This window comes from Crocodylus siamensis, chromosome 8 (assembly GCF_052110815.1).
Source record: "Crocodylus siamensis isolate JL-2025a chromosome 8, ASM5211081v1, whole genome shotgun sequence".
NCBI lineage: Eukaryota > Metazoa > Chordata > Crocodylia > Crocodylidae > Crocodylus > Crocodylus siamensis.
The window spans coordinates 63,358,100-63,385,717 of NC_143402.1; the positions used below are offsets into that span (position 1 = coordinate 63,358,100).

General features: G+C 41.2%; 1 protein-coding gene across 2 annotated transcripts; it reads right to left on the minus strand.

The window, feature by feature from the left end:
• Nucleotides 1-1,185: 1,185 nt before the first annotated feature.
• On the minus strand, nt 1,186-27,618 carry NARF (nuclear prelamin A recognition factor). Of its 2 annotated transcripts, none has more exons than XM_090060376.1 (11): nt 25,261-27,618; nt 23,611-23,688; nt 22,317-22,460; nt 20,599-20,731; nt 16,609-16,743; nt 11,126-11,244; nt 9,322-9,451; nt 8,272-8,344; nt 6,091-6,228; nt 5,581-5,738; nt 1,186-4,504 (listed from the first exon to the last, which is right to left on the minus strand). In XM_090060376.1, exons 1-11 carry the CDS (start codon nt 25,285-25,287, stop codon nt 4,263-4,265), a joined length of 1,377 nt encoding a protein of 458 aa, XP_089916502.1. In that variant the 5' UTR covers nt 25,288-27,618; the 3' UTR covers nt 1,186-4,262. The 2 variants fall into 2 exon arrangements, with proteins under 2 accessions (XP_089916502.1, XP_089916503.1); XM_090060377.1 differs by having other exon boundaries at nt 25,714-27,615.

Genomic DNA, 27,618 nt, shown 5'->3' on the forward strand with positions numbered 1-27,618 from the left:
GCAGACTTAGGAAAACACCACAGGTAGATCTGCTATTCTTTGCATAAAGCGCCTCAGCTGTGTTATTAAATGTTCTGTACCGGGCTGCAATTAGTCACACTTATACAGAGCTCCCTAAAAAGCTTTGGAAGCCAGGCATCTTACAGAAGCCAGTCCCCTTATTTTGTAATAGGTAACTGATGCACTTTGTTGACAAATTGTGCAATCCCGGGGGGGGGGGGGGGGGGGAAGAGAGAGAGATATTACTAGTAGTTTGATCATCTCACATTTTCTAGGCATCTGCAGGTAGTATACTGTGTGGAACAATTGATATTGAAACAGCACACTAATGTCCACGTGCAATCAGTGGGCATGTAGGAACACCAGGCTGAATGTGTAGACACAATAGTACCACAAGCTTAAAATGTTAGAAGTATTTATTAGGGCAATGTGTGGTCATGCTGTATTTGAAATACAAAGCACCAGAGTTTAAATAACTTGCTGTCATCTAAATATCATCCTGCAGTAGCTGCCAAGTGTGTACAGACATCTGTTATTAGGTATACAGCCCAAGTTCATCTTCACAATGCATGACAAACAAATGCTATGGATTACCGGCTTACAGGGAGGCAAGCTCCTATTTCAGAGGTCTTGGCACAAGGTCTTTACAATAGTTATACTTTGTTAGAGTCTTCAGAAAAATACTGTAATACCTCTCACCACTGGCACATTACACTTCAAAATATTTATGGCATGTAAGACAACCTCCTAACTCAATTTAGTAATTTTATTTGGTCAACTTCCCCCTCCTTCCCACCTACAGATGTTTGCTTTGCTTAACAACTGGATCCCAGTCTATCTCTGGATAAAAGAAAAAATAGCTTGCCTAGCAAAAGACATTCAGTAGAGAATGGAGCACAATGGCTATGGCCATTAGGAATTTCACCTAATGTAGATGCACCTTTTTTGTTGTTGATTAAAGGGTAAAATGAACTTCTGGTGAAAGACAGCTCAAGGGCAACATAGATGAGACCAAGATGCATCCAGTGCAGCTTCAGGAGCCGTTTTGTTGCACTCACTGTCAAAAATGAGTAAACTTTCTTGGTATAGGTTTAAAGGCCAGAATTGTAAGCATTTCCAGATACCCATCTAAAATTACAAGAAGCTTTTATCATTCTGGGTAGAATTCACCATTGGGGGGGGGGGGGGGGGGGGGGGGGGGGGGAGTCAAAACACGGGACACACACACACACAAAGAAACAAAAGCTTTCTAGTTCTGCCACTGAACACACCAAAATTTTTCCACAAGCTGACAGTTAAATGGGAGACAATATTTGAGATGCTGCTTCTTTAAAACCTTAAAAAAAAAAAAAAAAATTTAAAAACAAAACAAAAAAAACCCTTGTTTAAAACAAGATGCCTCCCCACAACTACCAAACTAGACACCTTAATTGTAATGACTAATAACATTCTGGGTAGCAATTAAGGTGGTTCTGTTAACTGAACATTTAAACCTGTGCTGCCCCCCGACATCCCCCAGCACTTTTCTTTCAAGGGATGTTGTTGCATTCAATTATTCTAGTAGGTTATTACTACACTGCTTTTATTAACAGATTACTATTACTTTAAATGGCATTCTACATTTAAAAATGTAAAAATAAATTTGTAAACATGTTTAGCTGCTGTTTTCCCATACAATAGGAGAGAACTTGCATTTGAGCCAGATTTATGTTCCATTTGAAACTGTTCTTGTGGCACCACTTCACCAGGGAAATAGATTTTAAGTGTCATTGGCATTTGCACTGAAGTACAGTGGCAGAAGAGCTTCACTTGCACTATCAGACAGCTACATAACAAGACAGAACTTTTTTTTTTTTTTTTTTTTTTTGTTCTTTCTAGACTTAAACTTAAGAGAACCCACTCTGGAAGAGGAAGGCAGCTCTTTCACAGCATGGTAATGAACTAAGATTTAAATTAAACAAAGCCATTTTTCATGTTGTCATGTACATGCACCTTTTTCCTTTATAAATGAAATATACTGAAGCAATAATATATAATTTAAACATATCATCCAGCTATAAACCATATATACAAAAGAGAGAGAGCGAGAGAGGAGAGAAATGTATATACAACCATAGAACAACATTTAAAATTACAAGTCAATTCAACTGAAGCACTGAGGAAGTCGTACTGGATCAAGAAAATGAAACTGAAGGGATCTTGTTTCCAGAAAATAAAACTGTAAGAAGCTGTGTTCACAAGCTTCATGGGGGGGGGGAGGGAGGAGGAAACAAAAAAACAACTCTACAGAAAATCATTTTTAGTATAGGTACATTTTAAAAAAAAGAAGATTTTTTCCCACCCCACAAGCTGTCTTCTCCTCTGGACTCCTCAGGTATGGAGGTAGATTTTTATTTATTTGTTTTTATAGCTATGCTCAGTTATTGCACCACTTTAAAATGTAACATTTTACATTATTTAATGAAAATGAATCCCATAAAAACTTACTTAAAGATATAGTCATTTTGTGCATGCAGGTAGCCATACCAGTCAAATCTACATGGACTGGAAGGAGAATACATCCCTTTACATTGAAATTATTATTGAAGGAGAAGAAGCCTAGGTGGAAGCCACATTTGAGTCAACAGGTCCATTTTATGCCACTGGCTTCTTCCAACAGGTTAGATATTTCAGAACCATTTCCTGTTTTTCACTGCGACCCTGTTGCTATACATAATAGTAATAATGGCAAAAGCTCACTTTATGTACCATTAGGCTGGTGGTTATTAAAAAAGGAAGCAGTGAATGCCTCCCAGTGGAGGGCTTGATCCTGATCTCAAAATTTAGAGACATCTTATAACACCAGCTGCTACACGCACAAGCACAGTAACAAATTACAAATTAGATGCATTTAAAATACACTTCCTGAGATCATGACAAAGCCCATCCACATTTTCTGAAGTGGAATGTGGAAGTTAAAAACTCCTTTAGTTAAAGGCGGCCAGTAAAAAACAAACAAACAAACAAAAACAAAAAACCACAAACAAACCACCAACACACAAAAGCATGATGTTTCTATAAAACTAAAAGACGACTTAGCTGGAATTTTGCATCACATTCTTAAACATAACCCCCATGAATTAGAGTGCAAGGAAGGTTATACCAAGTACCACTTTTTAGATGTTAATTAAACAAGACATCCATACAACATAGCAAAATTAAAAAAAAAAAATTCATCCAAATTAGGCATTTCAGTTTGTACTGTTTTCTATTAGCTTACTAGTTTCCACAAATTAAGGTTAAAAAAATTAGGAGGCACTCAAAGAAAGACAAGACTAATTTTGTAATGCTTGACAACACAATCTGGTGTGCTCTCAGGACAAGCTGAAAATAAAAACAGCAGAGGTGTTGTAAATCTCGTAGCACAGAGGCAGTGTGGATTTTAGTGGGCACATAATACCATATGAAGACAGACAAAATGTTGCTAATCAGTGTCTCACTTTCATAATGAAGTCAGACAAAAGAAAAAGTTTACTGCAAGTGATTCGCTTTCAACCAGGTTCTAGTTTGTGGAAAAAAAAGAAAAACCACGAGAGAAGTTAACAGGATTTAGGACTGCCTGCAAACCCCGCTCCAGGGTTAGTGTGTCAATATGAAGCCGACTGCCAGCATTTGGTTTTGGTATAGGAACTTTTAAATTTAATGCTGATGGAATAAATAGATTTAATTTATTCCTTACATTTCTCATGTCACCACATAAAGTGATGTTTTAGGCAAAAAGGAGTCCTAACACTGTACCCTTAACTTCAACTATCTTGTGGTGGCTACTTTCCGCAGATGAAAATAACAACATACACAAAGGTTAGTGACAGCCCCCATATTATGGGTCCAGCTCTGTAGAGTGGTGAGAACCCCTGACCTGAAATAATTTAACTGGGAGTTGAAAGCACTTTGTATCTGGCAAAAAGTGCTCACAGTACCTTGCAAGATCAGGCCCTAGGCAAGTTAGAAAGCCCCATATACATAGGAGATGAAGCGCAAAGTCTAACAGGTGCCAGAATACACCAAGGCATTTTATTGGGGTGGGGGGGCGTGGAAGAGGGCAAAACAAACCAGGCCCCCACCCAAAAAGCAATGGTTTCTTTGACAGTATGATCTGCAATTAGGAAAATGTATTGTTTGTACACCTGGCTACTGCATAGCATCTGCAATTGCATAGAATGGTTCCAGGGCTGAATTTATAGCTAACCTATGCAAGTCTTTAAGCTTTTGAGTCTCATTTGTCACCATTTGATATCCAAGCTGTTCACAGTTTGATTCATGGCATGGTATCTGGTGTGCAGAGTTTCTTGGACTTTCTTGGAATCCATCCCTTCAAGCCAGTCCTGGTACAGCTTCTGCACATACACGTTGGTTTCTGGAAGCCTTACAGGAACAGCAGCATACATTTCCTCCATCTGGTTAAGCAATGCTTTGTCTAGTTTTCCATCTTCTGTTTGGGCCTGGCCTTTTCCGTTTAAGCACCCTGAAAACAAAAGGCCCACAAAAAAAAAAAATCAGGATTAAATTTGTTTGAGGGCAGAAAAATACAAAAAGGCTGTGTGAAATTTGGGTAGCCATTCTGTATCGGAGGTGTTTCAGCACCCAAAATACTGAATCTGAATCTAGACAGAAGGCTCCAAAACATTTTGGAGAACTTTGGCGTTTCAGAGCTGGGCTTGCACAAGCAAACAAACTAAAAGGGAAGGGGAAGGGATGGTGATGACTGCTCCGATAGACATCCAGCTCCCGATCATTCCCCCAGCTCTTCCTGGCCCCATCCTGCTCCTTGCTAGGGCCCTGCAGCTCCTGGCCCCAAGCCCTGCCTGGCTGGGTAGGGCCGTGCAAAGCTTCCCTTGCAGCCTGTTCAAAAACAGATTCAGAGGAGATTTGGCAGAGCCAAATCTTGGAAACAGATTTTGGCCAAAACAAAGCAGGACAGTGATCTGAAACAAGTCACTGTCCTCCAAAATAGCTGAATCTGAAACCAAATAGAAAGACACAGCCCTAATAAGTACTATGACTACATATTCATGTTTGTTCTTTAAAAACCTTGAACTCTCAGTCTTTATGCAGGTACCAGTCCCATCAATACTATTAAAAGGTCTCCATTCACTTCTAAAATGATTCTATGACCATTATATTGTCCTATTATTGTGGATGCAGTATCTGTATCAAAACTGCAGCAGACAGATTTTATAGAAGAGAAATGTGGATTAAGTTCCATATTCTTATCTGGCCCTCAGCTATCATTTCAGAGGATTTCCCTGAAGCTTTAATGTAGTAAAAAGAATGACCCTCATTCCTAAGCTAGTGGTTTTATAAGTAAATAGAGGAGAAAAAAAAGTGACAGATATTGACTTGTCTAAAGTGACAGCTACAAACAGATTTTTGAAAGTTGGTCTTAGTTAAGACTGTTTTGGACCATTCATTTCTGTTGAAGACACCTACCACAACATGGTCACCTGAAAACCAGAATAAGAACCCAAGGCATGTCTACAGCCCCATTACCCTGGTACTCGAGAGAGAAAAAGACTACTGTAGATCTAATACTATTCTTACCTCCAGGACATGCAAGAACTTCTACAAAATGATACAAGAACTTCCCCTTCTTTAATTTCAGGACCATGTTTTGAATGTTCCTGAAGCCATAAGCTGCTGCAAAACGCAACACTGTTTCACCATCTTTTTCTAGGGTGACTTCCTGGAAGTCCTTGTTTCTGAAGAGATATACAGAGAAGATTTTGAACCATCAGATTACTAACAGAACACATACATTCAGCACATGCCTACAGGAGGAGTGAATACAGGTAACATCAGGATTAAACGTGCAGAGCTTCCAGGTTCTAAATTCTGCGAGTTAAATAAGGGCAGAGTTTGCAGCACAAGAGTCTATTTTAGCTTTAAGTGGATGTGAATTGGTAATGAATCCAAAATAAAAAATTTCCTAGTGGAGAATTTAGTACTTTTATAAAGACAGTATTAAAAAAAAAAAAAGAGAGATGCTTTAAGTAGGTTAAAATAGGTAGCTGCTGCATTACACTAATCCACACACATCCCAGTACAATTTACTTTAGTGCTTTGTAGGTGATTTCATTAACATCCATATCAAAGAGCTCCTTTGCAGCATATTTAAAGATGTGCTCTAGGTAACCATCAGATCTCTTCCCATCATGTCTTACTATATCCACTTCTTTTATGTCACCAAACCTTAGAAGACAAGGAAAGGAGAAAACAAAAAAAAGTCAACTTAGTTTGATTCCTGCACTTCAGGAAAAAAAAGATTACCTCTTTCCACCCTTTCTCTTGACAGTAGGCGTCAACCTGGCCATAGCTAAAAGGATAATAATTTCTTCCTGTGCTCTCATGTCTGCTGAAAAAGCAGCTGTACCATCTACCCTGAACTCATCCCTGGTCATCTCAGCACCACCTCTTTAAGACACTTACTGCCCTTAGAAAGATGGTTCCACGTTGCCTTAGCAGCAAGCCAAGCCATAGCATTCAGGCACAAAAAATTGTTAATGTCATTATTTTCCAAACATCTAAAATTAAACCCAAGGAACAAGATACAGGCACTTGGTATGCCCACCCCACCTTTATGCCAGATTAATAATGTTAGGTTTATTTACTTTGTGACTCGTGTTTCGTCATTACTAGATGTCTGTTTGGCGACAGTGTGCCCCAGACTTGTCTAACTATAATCCATGTTGCCATTCTCCAGTTAATTTATGGGATTTATATTAGTAGTTTAGGATAAAAAAAAGCAACATAATCTAACTATTATATTACAATTCAAATTGTATCATAGGAGTTTATTATTACTATTTAAAAAGGAGTTTACACTTCAGGTTTCTGTTAAAAGTGAAATGCCACTAGGGAGTCTCCTCTCACATCAGTCCTGCTCCTTTGCTTTTTAGATGGCAGAAAAAACAAAAGGTGTAGGAAGTAATAAGATTAGCAACATTAAATCTTGTTTGATAAGATATCACATGTTCATCCCACTTACAAAAAAGTGCTACCTTTTTGAAGAAAGTCTGATCTTCAATTAATACCTATTTAATCAAACAAGAATGTGACCACCTCTCTAAGGCTACATCTTCAGAAAGCTGGCTCCTTTAAGTCACAACCAATGCAGGTCCTTTGGCAGAAGTAATGGCAGAAGCCACAGTATGCACAGGACCAAGGCATTCTTACCACAGTGTCATTTAAAGTCCCCAGTGTAGACAAGATATAGGTGGGATACAATTTGAGAGTAGAAGAAATTTGGGGGAGCTTCCCAATTTATTGCAGGAGAGTTTGTTTACTGGGTGGCTCTAGAAAGAAACTCACTATTATGTTCTACACAGGCTAAGATAGAGTAACCTTTGAGACTACCTTTGTAACCAAGACACCTAGGAATTAAGTCACCGTGCACAATTATTTTTGCACAAAATCATATGGTAAAGCGCTAAAGTGCCATGTCTTCTCTGCTGCACTTTAACTCAAACTATTTATTATATCTAATCTACATTAAACAGTTGTTTTGCTCAGAAAAATATTATTTCCCCAAAAAGGTGCCATTTACTTTTATACTGCTTTCAGAATGAATAATAAGTAGAAATTTATCATCAAGAAACTGGATATAAATGAGAATGGAGGATGGAACAGGTGATAAATACCACCAATATTGTACCAGCACAGCCTGGTGGGGGAGGTTAGGCACTGGAAGGAGAATGAGACCAAGTGGGAATTAATGGTTCACTTTTAAATACACATTCAACTTCAGCTATGCTATAGCTTTAAGGTATGTAAATTGTGAGAATACCCACCTCCCAGAATACCCACAGCACTAGTTGCACTGAACTGATGAGTGTATTAAAAATCAACAGCTGTACCCCTTTACTACTGCGTAACTTGACACACCCACCCACCCTTCTTGGAGTCTTTAAAAAAAAAAAAAAAAAACACAAACCAAAGTTTCCAGAGATGAAATGCAGCAAACATGCAATCCTGGCACAACACATTTATTTCTGTTAAATTAGGCTTAACAAAAAAATTAAAGCAGCAATTCATTTAGGAGGGGGCTGCTGTTTTAAGAAATCCGTTTTGGATTAGCTGATCTGCTGAACTGTAATTTTTTTTGATAATGTGACAATATGGGAAGTGTTTATTTCTTTAGTCACAAGACAGGGCAGAGGGTTTCAGTGCATTTAGATTTTTGTATATACAAGCTTCTTTAAAAAGAACAAGCTTTTTTGTCAAAGAAGTACTTACAAACTGTCTACAGCTACTTCGGTCACATCTGTCAGAGATATATTTTTCTGCTCCATTATTTGGACAATTTCACCTGAAAAGGAAATAGGCAACATTTCACCTTCAAACAGGACACATGCAAACAGTTGGTAGGCATCTAGAGAAAAAACACAAGATGCCTGGTGTTAACCCTAGATGAGTCTTGCAAATTCTGCTCATTTGTGCACCAAAATATCCATACATTATATAAAAAACTTGCTGCATATTCTGAATACATAGCCTAACCAACTTGGTGTTCTGACAATGTTTGAGTGACACCCGTTCCATGAGTACAGCCTCTGCAGGGAGAATGCAATCCATGTTTTAAAAGCTCCTTAAAAAGGATACAAAAAGGATTTTCTAATCATAAAATTGTCATGACTTGCAATCCTTAGGAGGTGCCAAGATATTGGACTTGAACCAAATTCTCCTTCTCTCAATGGAGCATGAAATCTCTCCTTCCCAGCAAATGGAAAGTTCTCTCTTCCAGCCCCAAAGAACTGTCAACCTATCCTGTGCTCAGTACCGAATACACCACGCTTTGATCTTTGAGATACAGTAGCATTTGGGAAAAATTTCCATACTTCAAAAGGAAAAGGACAGTCAAGAAGAGACAAAAAACACTCCCAAAGGTTGCCTGGAATGTCAGTAACCGTCTCAGGGAAGATATACTAATAGTTTGTTGGGCCAAGTGTAGGAGAGAAGGGCAAAAAGCACATGGTATACACTTGTCTGCAGCTCTCAATGATGTGAAGGATCTCACTGTAGTGTAATTTTAGCTACTTTGTTCTCCCATTATTTCACCCAGATAGATAACCAATTTTGCTCTTTTACCTAATCCAATCTGTATTAAAATGCATAAGCACCAAGTGAACAAGAAAAGGTTCTCATCTGAAAACAAGAAGTACAACCTTATTCTTACAGCTGTTACATGCCAAGTGAACAAAAAAGAGGGCCTAGCATAACATCAGTTTAAATAATTGATGGTCCACGTGCAATTTTATACAGGAACAAGCTGAAGAGATGTTTAACCTGATGTTAGCACACAATCGACGTCTTGAGAATTATACAAGGCAGCATAAAAATCTTCCCGCAAGGCTTCCAGTTTTTTGTCATAGCAAGGTGCCACAATTATATGGAAAATTTTATCTGGAGACAGATTCTGTGGAAAGGAAAAGGGCATATTTCAATTCCTTCCAAAAGGCCAATAATGCAGGTAGATAAATATGGAAGAAAATATAGCCACAGAAAACAAAAGAAGTGTGGTTAATACTGGATCTGAAACTAAAGTCACAACATCTGGGGCAAGCTTTGCTTTTTTGTACTGACAAATCAACTGCATTACAGCAGCAACCAAACAGTGTCATAATAACTTAGTGCAAGTTCTAAATCAACTAAAAAGATGAAGTAAGAAACAACTACACAAAAGGAAATTTTTAATTATCTAGACACTGCACATTTCGCAAGACTCCAATTTTGAGATGCAACAGTCATTTATTTCAGGAGCCTGTAAACACTGTCTAACAGGTGGGAGACCTTGATCACTTGCCAGGACAACTGTCACTAGCAATAATAGCAGTATACATATTGATATCATGTTTTATAGTAACCAAGAGATCCAACTGCCCAATGTCATGGACAGACATGCGTTACTCCCATACCATCAGATGGGGAACTGAAGCAAAGAGCACAAATGACTTGTAGAAAAACCATACCTCAAACTGCCGACAGAAACATGAACTCAGAATATTCCAACTCCAAAATGTGTACTTATTCCTCGGATCACGTTTTCTGTGTACTTATCTTTGACCCTCCAAGTTATATTTCTAGCACTACCAACAATTTCTTGTCAGCCCTGGCAAGATCAGCCCTTCCATACTTTCACTTCCCTCATTTGTATGAATGCAATGAGACTTCAACAGCATTGCTGAAGTGCTCCGAGATCAAGTGGAAGATTCTATATATAGAGAGGTCCCAGCCCAACCAGAAATAATGGAACACTACATGACGGGACCTTTAATTTTTGCCTGATGGCCTCTACCTATATAGTTCCAAGCATTGACAATTCCATCTTTAAGTACTAGTTAGTACAAAGGCTTCACTTTGGCCCTGCTAGATTTAATTTTATATATAGATAACCATAACCACCTCCATGTTTGCAGAAGTCTGGTGGCAGAGTGGTTAGGGTGTTTTACTTCAAGCCCTGCTCCACACTGTCCCCAGTTTACCTGGCTGCAAATGGATACAAGACCTTTCAACACAGGGAGCTAAAGCTGGCTGGATGCGATGCTAGCCATATCACTCTTGTGTGCTGCTGGTTAGAGAAAACGGCGTTCCTTTAAAGTGCTAACACTATGGTGTCTAGGCTCAGTAGGATATTTGCCTTTAACCTTGATCTCTACATAGTATTAAGACCAGGACTACAGTATAACCTCATAATTCCAGATTTTTAGAATCTGGATTCATCAATAATCCAGCATTCCCCCCCTCTCCCCCGGATGCAGAGGGGGAAGCTTGCACATGGAGGCTGCTGCCGCCATTCACCACCCCATGCTGCTACTCCATGTGTGGCCATTGCACCAGTTTCAAAAGTCTGGCATTTTCAAGTTTCTGGCAAGTGCTCAGCCCCAACCATGCCAGATTTATGAGGATGCACTGTAGTATGGAGGGTAAGAGACAGGAACTCTGCACATCTGTGAAGAGGCAGAGCATAAACTAGACCATTTAGAAATATGCTTTGTGCTCTGACGTACAGGAATCTGCAATTAAGTTTAAAGCCAACACAAAAACAAAATTGCTTCAGGAGAAAAATAAGTAGGCAAGCATAACTGATTACCTGCTGCCTGGCAAAGTAACCCTTCACCAGGGAGCCCATGATCTGCTGTGGAGACTTTGCAGTGCAAATGTGTGGAGTCACTGGATTGGTAAGTACCCTTTCAGCATACCGGATCCAACCTAGAATTATGGAAAAAAAGATAACAATAAAAGGGAGGACTTAGAATAGGAAGAAGAATCCCAGCAGGATAGGGGTGGTAGCTCTTAGTCAATAGGTTTCTTATAGTATTGACACAGACTGCTGCCTAAAATGGCTTTGATGAATCCCCACCCCCATAATTTAATCTACATATAGAACTACTGTGAAATGAATTACTTATTAAATCCCTTCTAATGCAAAGAGAACCTCTGCTTGGGATTCAGTTAATAATGAACGTAAAGCCAACATGCATCAGACAGTCAGATGTGGGCAGCATTAGTAAGCTATGATCTACGAGCTGGATGTACAGCTATAACTGTTTTCTACATTTCAGTGCTCAAATGCACACTTTCCCTTCTTCAGAAGCAAGTCAAATGAACACCATCTAAAACTACATTTCAGACAGAAAGCTGGGCAAAAAAGAGTCAGGCTCTTACTGCTGGTATGCATGAACCTCAAATGCACTTACTCTGCCTCTCTAAAGGAAGGAAAACTAACAGCTCAAAGACAACCTCACCACATATGCACCCTTTTGATGCATTGACTTAGAGGCCTCTATCACAGTACGAGACCCTCAGTATTTACTGTATTTATTCTCATGACACTATATCTTCAGGGCTCAAGGCATTAAGTTCTCCTCTCCATTTTGCAGAGGAATTGAGAGGGAGACACCAGGCAACATTTTCAAAACAAAAAACAAACGACAAAAAACCCAAACAAAAAAATCCACACAGGAATAGGTATTGAACCCTGGATTCTCATCTTCTATATTAGTGCCCAAAATTGGACCATTAAACAGTGCAGAATTATTAGGCCCAGGGTCATATCTTAGCACCACAGGCAACACATTTCACAACAGACAAGCTCTTCATTTCTAAACAGAACAGACTGCACAAGAGATAAAAATTACTACAGAGTACATACAACTGCAGAGTGTTCAGCTTTTAAAAACAGGTAAGTTTAACATTTGGGGACAACAAGAAAACACTATTGTAAATTAAGACTAATGTTATTGATGCAGGAACATCAAATGAAGAGATGCTTGGGCAAACAATGGGAGATAAGAATTGTAATCAAGATGGTACTCTGACTGTTTGCCCTATGCATATGCCAAGGAAGGGAATGTAATGCATGGGGGCCTTTTATAGGTGGAAGACTTGAAGGGGTGTGTACATTAGAGGAGACTTAGCCATCACCCTCCTTGTTTCTAGTTCTGGTTAGAGCAAAGAAAGATAGTGACATTAACAGGGCTCATCTGAGATCTTAACAGGCAGGTGTCTGCTCCATTAACTTGCATGCACTTGAGTAAATTCATCTCTGCCCCCCAAAAAGCCAAGGACCAAATTATTTGCACAGCACATGGACGCTTACTGCCAAATGCATAAAGTGGCAGCTTGTGCCATGTTTTCTTAACATTATACTTCACTTCAACCAGTATATTAGGTTTTCTTTTTTCTCTTGAGTAAAGTCATATCAAGAAAGTATGGAAAATGTCTTTTTTGACACTTGGAATAGACAATAGATTACTAGCACTATAGTGAAGTAGTTCAGTAAGTAACAAAGTGCCATACAGATGGCACATTAAAAAGGAAAACTTCAGTTTAGGTTAGAAATCTTTCTGTCTGCTGATACTTCAAAGGAGTGCTCAGAAGTGCCTATCCTTAAGGATGAGGTATGATTTTTCATTGCTCATTGCAATGCCGTGCCTAGAAAGCTGTTCTTCAGAATCTAAATGTTGCGACCATTATAGTCACACAATCCCCAGTAGTATTTCATTAAAATTCCAAGAGGCTGGTGCCAGCAAGAGAGGCCCCAGTTGTTTCATGTGCTGTTCTACCATTGCAAAGAAAGAAATGCAAGGCCATTAGTCCCAACTTCTGTGAGCTTTAGTCATTGTTTAGTTATACAAGTAGCCTTCATGAATAAGCCACACAAGGCTTTATCTGCATTTCCCAGATGCAGAAACTGTTTCTGCATACTTATCAATAGGGCCAAGTTCCAGAGCCAGTTACAGGAAATCCAAGACACTGACCAATTCTTACTGGGCTGCCTATACATGCAGACAGATGCGCACTCGTTTCTTTATGCTAATTCTAGGTCATATTCTGGTTTCTATTAGCTTCAAAGCACAATTCAGTCATAGAATCAATGAGTCAGAAGGGACCTAGACAGATCGAGTCCAACCCCTAACCATGGGCAGGAAGGAGCACTGGGGGTGGCAGGGGTCATAAGACCCAGCTAGGTACCTATCCAGTCTCCTCCTGAAGATTTCCAGGGAGGGCGAGAGCACCACCTCTCTGGGCAGCCTGCTCCAGGCTCTGGCCACCCTTACCATGAAGTAGTTCTTCCCAATATCCAACCTAAACCTATCCTCCCTCAGCTTGCGGCCATTGTTCCTAGTGACTCCAAGGGGGGCCCTGCAGAGACTGAAGAGATTCAGGTCCCTCAGCCTCTCCTCATAGGGCTGGCCACAGAGGCCCCCCAACCATGAGTGGCCTCCTCTGGACCCTCTCCAGATTCTCTCCTGGAGTGCAGTCAGATTTTAAAAAACAACCAACAAGAATTAGTGTACTGATGCTTCCAGACAGTTCACAGAATGCATATTACTTTATATACAACAGATAATATTGAAAATAGTCCAAAGTGTGCACAATGTGTGCCTATACACCGCTTCCAACTACAGAGAAATCCCAACATACATTAATTGCTATTGTAGCTCCACATTCACTGGGGTAGCAGCAAGGGTGGATAAGGTTGGCTGGGTCACTACTGTCTGAATGGGCCTGAGTATTTTGCCTACTGCATTGCCCATTCTAGTCTTTCACTAAGGATCAGCCAAGTGAGAGCTGTTTCAGACTAACTGAGTGTTTCCTGCCATTCAGGGATCAAACGGGTCATTTAAGAAACAAAATTAATAATGTCTGAAAGCAATTTAATCTTTGTGCGCACACCTGATAGCTGCATCTTCATGTCCTGAACAGGGGAAGGGGACAGGACCATAAAAAAAAAAAAAAAAGCAGGGTGGGGGATGGAAGAGAGATCCCTAGCTCCAAGAAGATAGCAAAGGGGGGGGGGGGGGGGAGGAGAAGATTACAACTTTTAGCATCCATGGGGTCTGGTACTGAACACTGCATGCTTTTGAGCAAAGGAGATCATTAGTGCAAAGTCACAGGTTGCTGTAAAAATCAGCTTAGTATCAGTGTTCTTAAGGGCATGCTTTTCCACAGACTGAACTTATGCCCCAAAAGAAAAAAAAAAAGGAGAAGCTGGGGTTTTTTTTTTTTTTTTTTTTTTTTTAAATAGCTCTGTAAATACAAGATCACTGCAGACCGAGCTATAATAGTTGTGAGAATACACTCAGAAACAAAATTTCTGGGTCAATTTATGCCAAAGGTTCAAAGGAATAAAATAGCAAAATGCATCCTCTACATATTCAGGATGCATCCACCACAGTATTTTGGCACCAGTTTTCTAGTAGAGCTGCAGAAAATGCTAGTACCACAGAGTCCCAAGAATCAAAAGCAGGTGTTACCCCAGGAACAGGTACCAAGTTTTGTGGCATAGACAAAACCATGAAGTGCCCCAATCAATTAGTTGTTTCATAACATCCCTGCAAGGTGGGGGCATTGTTTACACCTGTTATTTGTAGGATTGGGGGGGGGGGGGAAGGTTTCCCATGGATCAGTTTTAGTGTAAAAACCTTATTCATGTTCTATTAGGAAGAAAACAAACAAACAAACAAACAAACAAACAAACAAACAAAAAAAAACACACAACAAGATTTTCCTGGGAGTCTACTGTACAATTAGAGCACCAGACCCTGATTCTGAGGAAGCCAATGGCAGGTGGATCAGATTCCAAGTCATTCCTTTTAAACTCTGTGAAACAAAGATGGACCTGAGCATTTAAGGTTTTGTTTTAGTTTAACCTTCGCAAGCCGCAGGCAAAACACCACATACAGGATGTTGGCTTATGAATGTAGAAGGCAACTGCAACTTTCTTCATAAAACAGGAAAAAAGTGAATGGACATTCTTTTCTAGATTGCATCTCAGAGTTGCACCTCTCTCAGTATCTACTGGAGGGCAGGCAGAAGCAAGCCATGTGATAAAAAGCCACTTTCCTTTACATGACAGAGAAGTATCAAATTTAAGATATCAGTCTATGAAAAAAGTGATCTGCCCAAGTATTTTACATTAGTGACAATGGCAGAGTATGGAGGGTTGCCATTTCCCTTTCTAGAGGCTAGCCATTCTGCTTCACCCTTCAGCTCTTTCAAAAGTACTCTTAAGCAACACAATCCACTTAATTCATGCAAGTTTTAAAAAAAAAATCAGACACCCAAGCACTTCAAAATACTATTTTTGCTGAAGATGTTATTTCTGCTCTGTTGATATGTACAATTAGGAGTGGGTGACTATGCAGGGAAACTAATTATGACTCTACAAAGTATTGTCAAGGGCAGAAAGTAAAGACTGGGGAAGGAAAACATTATCTACTGCTATCTTCTTTTACTTCTCGTAATTGCAAGTATTACTTGTGGCAATAGTGGGCATAAAACATCGTCTCAGGAAGTATCTAGCATCTTTTTTCTGTATCATGCAGTCAACAAGAGTTTCACTTCATGGCTTCCTTTTACAAGAGTGTGTAACAAGATGTAATAGGACCCATGACTTTTAGTGGAAGTACTCAACAGAACTAGGTTCTCCTTCAATGGTCCCTTTCAATAAGGAAAAGTTAAATTAAAAAGAAACAGAAGACACAGCTAAAGCATCCAAGAGAAGCATGATCTAGTAGGGGAACATTGTATTCTAGGCAGAGAGAGCCAGGAACTCGAGAGTGCTAACCATTGCTCTCACACCCCTTTCCAGAGGTCTTGGACAAGTCATTAAAGCTCCTCCATACTTCATTTTATAGATAAGAAAACTGAAGTAACCAGCAGTTTACAGTCCCCATATCTGCCTTCACAGAGAGTATGCTGAATCAGCAAATGCTTTATCCAATGTGGTCGCACCCTCTTCTGGCCTGTAAAGTCCATTTCTGTGGCTGGGCTGGCTCAGCAGTACCAGACCTCTGCCCTTCAGATGCATTTTTACTGTCACAGCTTAAATGTGAGCCAGGGCCAGATCCAGCACCATGTTCATAAAGAGTTTTGAAAGATGAACAGCCCTATTGGTACTGGGGACTTATGTCAAACATAGGAGGATCATTGTAAGATTTTGAAAACATGCAAACACAATGCCCAACATTTTACAAGCTATAAAAAGGTACCCAACTGGAATTGCACCACTTTCACAGCAGTCTACATAAGGTTACTCTGGGCTGCACTCAGGGACTGATTTCTCACCAGGGCAAGCAGAGGCAAACATCGGTAAGGCATGCTCCTCCTGGTTCCGTTGGCAATAGCGCTGCACAAATTCCTTCTGGCTCTCCAGGATGCTGAAGTCAGCAGCTATAGTGGTGTCAAATACATAATGTACCCCTTGAAACAAAACAAAGAAGAGGAGAATAATATTCTAAGAATTAATTCATCATATCACAGACTTTCTATAGTCCAGGGTTGTCAGTGAAATAGTGTACAAAGCCTCCTTGCCCAGTAGATTTAGATACAGTTGTAACACTGGCAGCCTCCTTTAATAATAGTGGGAAGCACATGGCTAAGCATGTATCAAATCTATTTAAAAAAAAAAAAAAAAAGAACTACTGATTTAGTAGTTCAGGGTTAGAGGAAAACATACTTCCTTGCCTTTTGACATGTACTTAATAGTAAAAAAAGCAAACAGTATAAGTTAGCTCAAAAAACATCAGGATTACTGGCAGTGATTTTTTTAAAGGAAAAAAAATAGTATTGTTTTAAAACTAGTATTCTAAAGTACACTCCTACTTTTCTGTATAGATTTATATCCCTGCAGTGGGCCCACCTGCCACTGCTTTATGTGCCTACATATTTATACATGTAAGATACAGATGTGCATCAAGGCATGTTTGACAAGGGAGAAGAGATTGACATCATATATCTGAACTTTAAAAAAAAAAAAAAAAAAAAAGCCTTTGATCTGGTGTCCCATGACCTCATGGAAAAATTGGCCAACTGTGGCCTTGGCTACACCAGTCCAATGGCTGGGAAATTGGCTCCGATTTCAGACCCAGAGAATAGAGGTCGATGGCAGTGCTCCATGACCAGTGGCGTCTCCCAAGGCTCTGTCCTTGGACCAGTTCTCTTCAACATCTTTATCAACGATGTGGACACTGGTGTAAGAAGCGTACTGGCTAACTTTGGGGCAGTGTCCACACCCGAGGACAGGCTAGCGATCCAGGCTGACTTGGATAAACTTAGTAAGTGGGCAGACACAAACCTGATGACTTTCAATACTCGGGAGGGGGTGGGGAGGACCTGCAGCATACTTACAGGCTCAGCAGTGCTACACTTGCTAGCCCTACTGCTGAAAAAGACTTGGGGGTCATGACTGACCACAAGATGAACATGAGCCACCAACGGGATGTCACAGCTGGTAAAGCAAACAAACCCCTGACTTGCATCCACAAATGCTTCTCAAGTAAGTCTCAGGATGTCATCCTCCCACTGTACTCAGCCTTGGTGAGGCTGCAGCTGGAGTACTGCATCCAATTCTGGGCTCCACAATTCAAGAAGGATGTTGAGAAGGTGGAGAGAGTCCAGAGGAAAGCCATGCTCATGACCAGAGGGCAAGAGAATAGGCCTTATGAAGAGAAGCCAACAGCCATGGGACTCTTCAGGTCTGGAAAAAGCACAGGCTCAGGGGGGACCTGGTGGCTGCCTATAAGTACATAAGGAGTGTGCATCAGGATCTGGAGGGAACATCTGTTCACCAGAGCACTCCCAAGGAAAAACCAGGACCAAAAAGTCAAACTCTTACAAGACTGTTTTAGGTTTGATGTAAGGAGAAAAAAAAGTTTCTTTACTGTCTGGGCCTCTCCCACCCCCAAGACCTGGAACAGGCTCCCTCCAGAAGTGGTACAGGCACCTATTCTGGATTCATTCAAGAAATGCTTAGATGCTCATCTTGCTGGGATACTTCGACCCTAGCCAACCTTCCTGCCCCTGGGGCAGGGGGCTGGACTTGATCTTCGAGGTCCCTTCCAGCCCTAACATCTATGAAATCTTCTGGCCTACCTTGTGCTCCTATACACTTGTGTACTACTGGCCATCACTGAGCCTAAAAAAAGCTTTACATTATTTCTGAAAGTCATTCCAAAAAGGAAAAAACTGGAGATAAATCAATATTTTAAGTGTCCCTTTAAACAGAAAAGCCTCCTTCATTAAAAAGGAAGGAGGGTGAGGGGGGGAAAAAAAAACAAAAAAAACCAGTTGCACGCAATAGTTATGTGAAAAAGTATTGTGGTAAAAAACTATTTTTCCTTCACTGCAAATATTAAGAGCTATAGGTATACTAAAGCTATCTCTGCCATAATATATATCATAAGAGTTTAAGATTTCTTCTGTACAAGACAAAGCAGCGTTTTAATATTAAGAAAGCAATCCTTGGAGAAGGTTTTTATTTCAACTAGCAAGGAAGCAGGACTTTACGAATCTTTTTTTTTTTGGGGGGGGGGGGGGCGGGGGAAGGAAGGGACAGAATGCACAGGGGGTCCTGAAAAAAGGGAAAAAAATCTCTCTCTCTCTCTCAAAAGGTTGAGAGAGTACAGGGGGTAAAAAACAAAAAAACAAACAAAAAAAAATTCTTCAAGCAAGTGTTACAGGGTGAAAATCTTGCCTTCACTTTAGTCCATTGGACTCAGTGTGGTATTACACCTCACAGCTAGGAAGCAATTCCTAGCATTATTATTCTGAATGTCTTCAAGAAGTAAACTTCCCAGTTTCCTTCAGGTCAATTACTCATAGCTAGGGATTCCTTTTGCATCTACCTTGAGCAAAGGTTCCCATGTTACAGTACCAAGATGGGACAATAATGCTCCCTTTATTTGATGCCATATTTCTAGATTAAGACCTAGAAATACCACTTAAAAAAAAGAAGAAAACTGTTAGCAACAACTTCTCTCTCCAAACTTCTGCAATTTATAACTGTTTCACCAAATGGTGCCACCTTGCTTCCAGGACACATTTTTCTGTGTACTACATGACTTTAAATTTATGTTCCATAGTGATAATAAAACCCCCCTGAAAGTCCTATAGGTGGGCTTAAGCCCAGCTATAAGTCTTCTTCCATATAAGGAGGAAAATGTAATTCTGCTTCCAAAAAAGCCAAAAAGCCCTAGGATTTCTGCATTTGCAATGCCCTGCTCCAAGAGAGACCATTCAGTATATTAGTTCTCTACAAAAATCTAGGGTTCTAATCTACCTCTAAACAGGGAAGAGATAAATCCTCTCTCCACAGCATTCCTGCTATTTTTCCAGGTTAATTTTTCTTGATCAGAACCATTTTAGCACTGCTTGCAGACTGTTCATCAGTTATCTGTACAGTGGAGTATGATAATACCTTCTATTCTATATTCCTCTTTTGAGTTACCCATTAGTTGCTCATTTGAGCCTTCTTTATCCAAAAGTAGTCTTAGGAGCTTCCAGTTCTGAAATTTAAAAACTTTCAAGATGTGGGTAGCAGAAGGGCTGGAAGTCTGATTTTGTACATTCAAGAAAGAAGAATGAGCTTTTTCCTGATGGAAAAGCTACCTTAGTCCAAACAGGACCAATTTGCACTACAATAAAATAAGATGGGGGAATTACAGTCTATTACCCTTTCCAAGTCTGCTCAGAATTCGTATCAACAGTCCAAACCTTGAGCACAGGATAAACGTGTGCATGCATGAGAGAGACACAGAGACAATCAAAAGAAACAAAAACGTGAATTAGAAACAATGACATGGAAAGATACATCAGGAGCATCTTTAAAATTTGCTCCCCACACCAGCTCTCCAACAACTTCAATGACTTTCTACAATAGCTGTTGTAACAACGATTAGAGAATACATAAATTTACATTTAATTCTAGAACTGAAAAACTGCACGGCTATGCAGTAGAGCAGAATTCTCTGAAGGAACCAAAGAAGCAATCTAGAGTACGGATGTCAAACTCATCTAGCTCTGCAGGCACATAGTGCAGTACCCAGATGGAGCACTGAATAAGTTATTTCCCCCTTTAGGAGAGGGGGCTGGTGAGCCAGAACTGGTCCCAACACAGGTGCATGCCATACGGGTCTGGATCAGACCCAGTGGCAGCACCAGGGCCTAGATGATGGGACACTGTGGGCTGAATCCAGCCTGCAGACCTTATGTATGGACACCCCTAATCTAGAGTATCCCCATTGCATTTTCCCACCATAATAATTCATTTGGACTTACCGAGACTTTTGAGAAAGCCACAAAGTCTCTTGGCTGCATCATTTACAGAGATATTGAATTTAGCAGCAAAATAAGGCAATGATTGAGGGCATATAGACACTGCCAAAACTTTGTGTTTTGAGACATCACATTTCTGGAAAACAAAACAAAGAAGTGTTCCCAAAAATCCAACAAATGGGTGGATAACAGTTTAAAAAGGTTCCTCATCATCCTCTCCTCAAAATTTCTCCATCTTTAAACAAATGAAAAACCCTTGTTAAGCAACTATGTTTCTTTTTGCAAAATTAGATGGCTCTTCTTTCTGATTTTCTCAATGCTAAGCAGTAAGTCAGCAGAAGTTGTTGCTGCTGTTGACCTATCCTTGCTAGGACAATGCTACCCTTGCCCCAAGGACCACACTTACAGAAATGACATACCAGGAAAAAGCCTGATACTGTCAGTTTTGCAAACAGTTGTATATGCTCTAGCTGTTAACTAGACACTTCTGCAAATGTTAGTCTTAAACATGTGTCAAGTGTGGAGATCCGAGTCTACACTCTAAGGATTTGATCCTACAAAATATTCAAGGGCACTGACTTAAACTCCTATTGAAAATGTGTTTAAGCAGAACTGGAAGCCTTCAAGAAACCCAACTAATGCAACTCAACCCAGCCCACAACTCTAAGCACAAATCAAGTGACTCTGAAGAAAGACTGATGAGTAATGAAAACACCACACACTGTCCCCATGGGGACATAATGTCCATCATGGTTTCCTCACTAGTACTAGTGAAAAAAGTTAAAACAGGCACAAGCAAGAGGAGATACCATGGAAAAATCCTGCAGTAGAAGAATGCAGGTGACTAGGTAGAAATTAGGGATAGAAGGTAACAATGATTCTACATTATGCACAGTCATAACATACTATCTGTAGAGAATCAGCAGTTCTAAGAAGGCATCTAGGAACAAATTTTTCTTAAAAAGACTATTCACATTTAAAATGCTTAGATACCTTCAACGGGTGGAAAAAAATAGCTAGAGCTTATTGGGTGAGAGTACAACAGTCTGGAATGGTACTTAAGTCAGTACTGAAGATGGTACTCAAAATCTGCTGATCTTATTATAAAAGGCTACCAGAGAACTTGGCAGAAAAAAAAGGTCAGCTTTTATACAGTACAGAGGCAGAACTTATCACTATGCCTTTCTTTTAGAGGGGGGAGGGGCAAGGAGTTGCAAGAGGAAAGGGAACTTGAGGTTCTCCCCCCTCCCCCATAAAGACATTTCAGTTAGGTTTGAAAAATATTCAGGGCTTTCCCACACTCAAATCAGTTCCAATTTAAAAAGAAAACAAGCCTCAGGTTCTGACCACTGATTTTGCACCTTTAGTATAATCATGCTATAAAACTAAAAAAAGAAGTTCCTTAAGAGCTCCAGAAGGGTATATTTAACAACAATTACAGCCATGGAGTAACAATGCTTTTTCAAATAACTTTTTAGATGTGTAGCTACATTATCTCTCCTAAAACGTAGTTTCATGGGTATGACATTGTCTCAACGCCAAAATGCTTTAAATGCTATACTACCCAGGTCAACTTTAGTAGTCACTTCCTCTTCACAGGGAACCCTGATTTGTTAGATTAGATTATACTGAACATTACTTGCCTTGGGGAAAGGAATTGCTTAGTCATTCTATCAAATCCTCCCTCTCTCATAAAACACTGCATGCTTTTTGTCACTTACCTTGTTAAGGTTGAGTATGCGGAAGAGCTCTTTCTGATTCTGTTGGAAAACCCTAACTCCTTCTTCAGATGTCATACAATTGTCACAAGCTAGGCAGTCACTAAGGAATATTTTAGCATTAGCCAACTTATGGAACTCATTTTTCTGAAAATAAAAGAAAGCTTGGTGAATAACTTTGAGGATCTTTGCACCAATACATTTAAGCTGCAAAAGTGGTTCTGTTATTTGGTCTACAAACACAAAACTGCTCACTCCAGAGATACTGCCACACTGCTTGAAAAAAAGTTCTTCCAGTCAATAAGACCCATTCCAGGGAAACAATGTTATTTATTAAACTTTAAGTATGAGATCTATGGCAACAGCACCAGCCCAAGGACTGAGCCCTGGGGGACTCCGCTGCCCACTCCCCCCCAGGTCGACATCAACCCATTCCCCACCACCCTCTGGGTGCACCCCTGGAGCCAGTTTGCCACCCATGTGTACTTCAAATGATCCAGGCGTCTACCAGTATAAAGAGGTTTTACTTAAACAAGTAGTCCAATAGTCTTCATTTGGATTGTGCATGTGAGTAAGGATTTGACAGTTTGGGGTTTGTTATCTCAATCCACTCAGATGAGGGTTTTTAGACCCTTGAAGGATCAAGTCAACCTCAGAATAAAAATGCTGGCAGATGGCAGAAGGAGGAATACTGTTATTTTAATTATCTGGTTAAGCAGAAGGTGAAAGTCATTTTTATAATTATTAAACATTTATTCAAGGAACATTCTGTTAAAAACCTTGACCCAAATCCATTAGGAACAAGTACAAGTTCATTTTTTTTTTTTTTTTAATACTCATTTCAGGTTTGAGTAAAAACTTACAGAATTTTGACTCTGAGAAGCTAATTTAAAAGTTCATCACTGCTATCTGTTCTGTTTTTAATTCCAGTTCCTTAAGGAACCAGCAATGATGGGTTCAGGTTTTAGGAGGTACTGAGTACCCTCATATCCCACTGAGGAGACCAAAAGTTCTGGGCATTGAGCACTCTCTCCAGGTTCTCCCCCACCAAGAAACAGGCCTATCCCTATCCCATGTCTCTTCTAGATTATTTCCTGTGGATAATTCTGACAGTTGGTATTTGGGTTTATAAGAAATACACCCCACTCCAATTAGACTAATACTATAGCTGTCTATCAATAGATTATATATCTCTATCCATCTTACTCTAAAATATTAATTCTTTTCCAAAAGGAAAAAAGGGCACAGAATACAGGACAAAAAATGATTAATACAACGTTTTAAAAAGGAACATTACCTCCTCATCATCATTTGAGCTTAGGGTATCAACAGATGCGTTTTGCTTGTCATCATTTTTCTGCTTCTTACTACATTCCTAAAACAGATCATAACATCAAGAAAAACAAAACACACACAAAGAAAAAAAGACAAAGCTGAAGTTCAAAAAACTGCAGGATCTAAAATTTGTATGATGTACTTCACTGCGTGTAAAGCAGCATTTTCCAGTATCCTTACTATTGCACCAATCACAGTTGGTAAAGTCACCTGTTTTGCATTGTAGTATAAAACACATGGAAGTGAGGAGCAATGTTTGTATACAGGCAAATTCCTACAGGTACCCATAGACTTAGTTCAGGTAAAGTTGTGGCACTTTACTTTTTTTGAAATTGGTGCAAGTTTCAGCACAGGAATACCCTTTTAAACAGCATGTTTACACACACACATTTTTTAAAGTGTCATGTCTCAGGCCAATTTAGCCAAATCCCATAGACTGAGCAGACCTCAGACATCCTGGGGTTCAGATGCCCCCAAGTCTTACTTGCCCTTGGCCAAAAGACCAAAGGAGCAAGCTAGGGAAGAAATCCCCCCCATCTCCATAAAATAGCATGTGGCCATGATTCTCCCATTGGGAAGCTATAGGTCTTATTGGGGGGGGGGGGGGGAGAACTGCCTGCAGTGCAAAGGCTAGATCTCTACCCTCAACTATACAGCGTCATTTAAAAAAAAGAAGGTCAGGAATAAAGGGATCCAAGCAAAACATTATGTGAACCAGTACCATACTACCCTGCCAGGTAATAACTTGCTTCATCTTGGCCAAAAGACTGATCATTTTCAGCACCAAGAGGAGAATGTCACAGATAGCGATAGCCCTCCTGGTGGGAGCCTGGTATTGCAGTACCTCCAGGCCCACTGCCAGTTTCCCCTGAGGGAGCAATTATTGTCTTTTTTTGTCTGGCTTTTAAAGACAGTTCCCATCAGGTTTCCCCGCCCCCCCCCAGGTGGCATCTTTTGTGCACACCCCTGGTCCAGAAGCCTCCTAGCCTTACTTGGTCTAAACCAAAAGGCTGTGGAGCACCTAGGGTAGAAGTGCAAAAGTCACAAGAACAGGTTAGTGCAACCCATCTGGAGAGAGAAAGAAGCTCCCATCAGCATGTTTACCCCACACAGGCCAGGTGCTCAGTGCTGGCTGCCTTCGATCCCCTTCAAACAAGGTTTCCACAACTGAGCACTTCCTGTTTCTGGCAGCAGTTTTATGCTTGACAACAGATAATCACAAGGTGTCCCCATATACCATCCTATGGTGAGGAGCTTACCACCCAATGCTGACTGGGAGGTTGTCTTACATTTGAGTAAATACAATAGCAACAAACATACAAACACCCCACGACCCTCCAAACCACTGCACGGTGCCAAAAAGGAAGAAAACAAGTCACATAAAGCTAATCCAAAACACAGCTGGCACGCGCGGGCCTGGAGGGACGGACACGCACGATCCCCATACGGGGCTGGCAGGGACAGGAGGACGAAGCCAGCGGCCCGTATCCCTGGGGAGGAGGCGCAGGCGCTGCAGTCCCCTGGAGCAAACAGGAGCCAGCCCCGGAGGGAAAGGGCAGCTGGGGTCTGGGAAGCGGGGAGGAGATGGAGGAAATCACGAGACGCGGCTCACCTTTTTGGTACAGTTTTCACACTTCATTGGCGGCTCGGCGGGCCCGGTGGCTCAGGCCGGCTGAACGCACCAGTCACAAACACCCGTCACCCGGCGCGCGCCTGCCCTTTGTTGTGCCTACTTCGCCCGACCCGCCCTTTTATGGCGCCGCCTCGAGTGGCAGCGACAAGAGCCAATCAGAACCGGAGGAGGGGCGGGCCCGCTGCCGGCAGCCAATAGGACGCTCCCCCAGGGCCGAGCAACATCATGTGGCTCAGAACGCCCCACACCTCGGTGAGCCACGGTTGGGCGGGGGCGACACTCGCTCCTGCGCGGGGGCAGCAGTGACCCGGTTCGTCGCGGGGGCTGCAGGAAGGTTGCCGCTGCCGCCTGCCCGGCACGGGCGAGTCTAGCTCAGCTGCTCTGAGCTGGCGCGGCCGGTGCCTGAAATAACTCCCGGAGCCCGACTTGTACCTTGCCCTTCACTGTATGGGCCCTGCGGCGAGTGTCGCTCCCAGCAGCGACGAAGGCGGCTCACGGATGAGGTCCGGGGCGTGCGGGGTCCCCGCCCGCGAGTGTTCATTGCGGACCTGCGAGCCCGCACGTCGTCGCCTGAAACAGAAACCCCGGCGCCCCCTCGCGGCACAGGACCCGCCTTTCGCCTCCTGGGACAGGGCAGAGGCTCCCGCCACAGCTGCCCCGAAGCTTCGAGTGCGCCCGCCTGTGAGACTGCCGGCCCCAAATCTCGCTCCCGCCCGCGTGGCAGAAACGCCAGCTGCTTCTCAGCTCTCCTCCAGTATAACATCAGTCTGTTACTGCACAGGCTGCAGGGCTTTTCCACCGCACCAATTAGAGTCCTGTCTACACACGTGCTCAGCCGACTTAAAATAAGTGACTTAACTAAGTCAAATGAAGCTATGTTGGACCGTACACAGGTACAGATCCCTAACATGGTTGCAGCCATCTCATGACCTAAGTGGACCTAGCTAATAATGCAAGTCAAAGTAATACACCTTGGGGGTGTATTATCTTGTGCAGCATTTAAGTAAATTCTGGGTATGTAGCAGAGACAGTTAAGTCAACTTTCAAAAGTTGAGTTGGCTTAACGGTCAGAAAGTTAGCAAGTGTGTATGCACCCCAACTGAGGAAAGAAATTAATTGGAAGAGCTGTGGGACTACCTCCTAGCCAGACCTACCTGTCTGGAAATGGAGGCAAAGGGGTTCAGGAAACTAGGTGGTAATATGGGGGCAGGGAGGGAACTGGTCATGCTTAGGGAATGGGATCTGTGGGTTGTTTGCCTGTTTATTGTCAACCAGGCTGATCCCTTTAAATGGGAAGGGATATTATACGTTGAATACATAGATATCCCCACAATCAATAAATGAATGTCACTATGGTATCTGTTGCACTTGGATCATCTTTGTGCTTGTATTGAACAAATTCTGGATGTTGCAATAAAAAAGATTGAGAGAAGCTTGGTTTACACCTGGCAGGAACAGAACATCCATCCTTTATAAAAAATGTATTTAATCCCTTGAGTGGCCCAGGCAAGATCTATGCTGCTGTTATAGGTCAGAAAATGGCATACAGTGCAAATTCAGTGATATAAACTCTGTAATTATTCAGTGTTATGTAAACTATAATTATTCAAGTGTGTATGCACCCCTACTGAGGAAAGAAATTAATTGGAAGAGCTTTGGGACTTCCTTGCCAGCCCAACCTACCCATCTGGAAATGGAGGCAAAGGGGTTCCGGAAGGTAGGTGGTAATATGGGGACAGGGAAGAACTGGTCATGCTTAGGAAATCAGATCTGTGGGTTGTCTGCCTGTTTATTGTCAGCCAGACTGATCCCTTTAAATCAGGAGGGATATCTTATCTCTTTTCCCTGTCAAATGGAAAGGGTGCTTAGTCTTGTTATCAGAGGCCTGTTACCTTAACAGGGTGTGTCTACATGTGGAATTAATGTGACTGAATATACTCTGGCTCAATCTGAACCTGAGTAAACTAATCCCAATGTCACCATCTACATGTGTGTTTAATAAGCACAGTGATTTACTGTGGCATAGGCTAGTACATGTGTCTGATGGGACTATCATACAATGGAATAAATTAATCTACTGTACACTAATGGTGGTGCATGTGTAGTCCGTGATGTTTACTGTGTATTAAATTAGTCTAATGCCCAGTAAAGCGCAAGCGTAGACACATCCACAGAAAGTTACTGATAAATACACTGAAAACACACTGAAATAGCTTTTCCAAGAGATTAGGTGCTGCTTTGGAGTTTTTTGTGTGAAGTCTAGTATTAAATTATGTATTTCTTTCCTTTCATTCTTGTTTTCTCCTTTGATTTTATTCCCAAATTGAAAGGCTATGG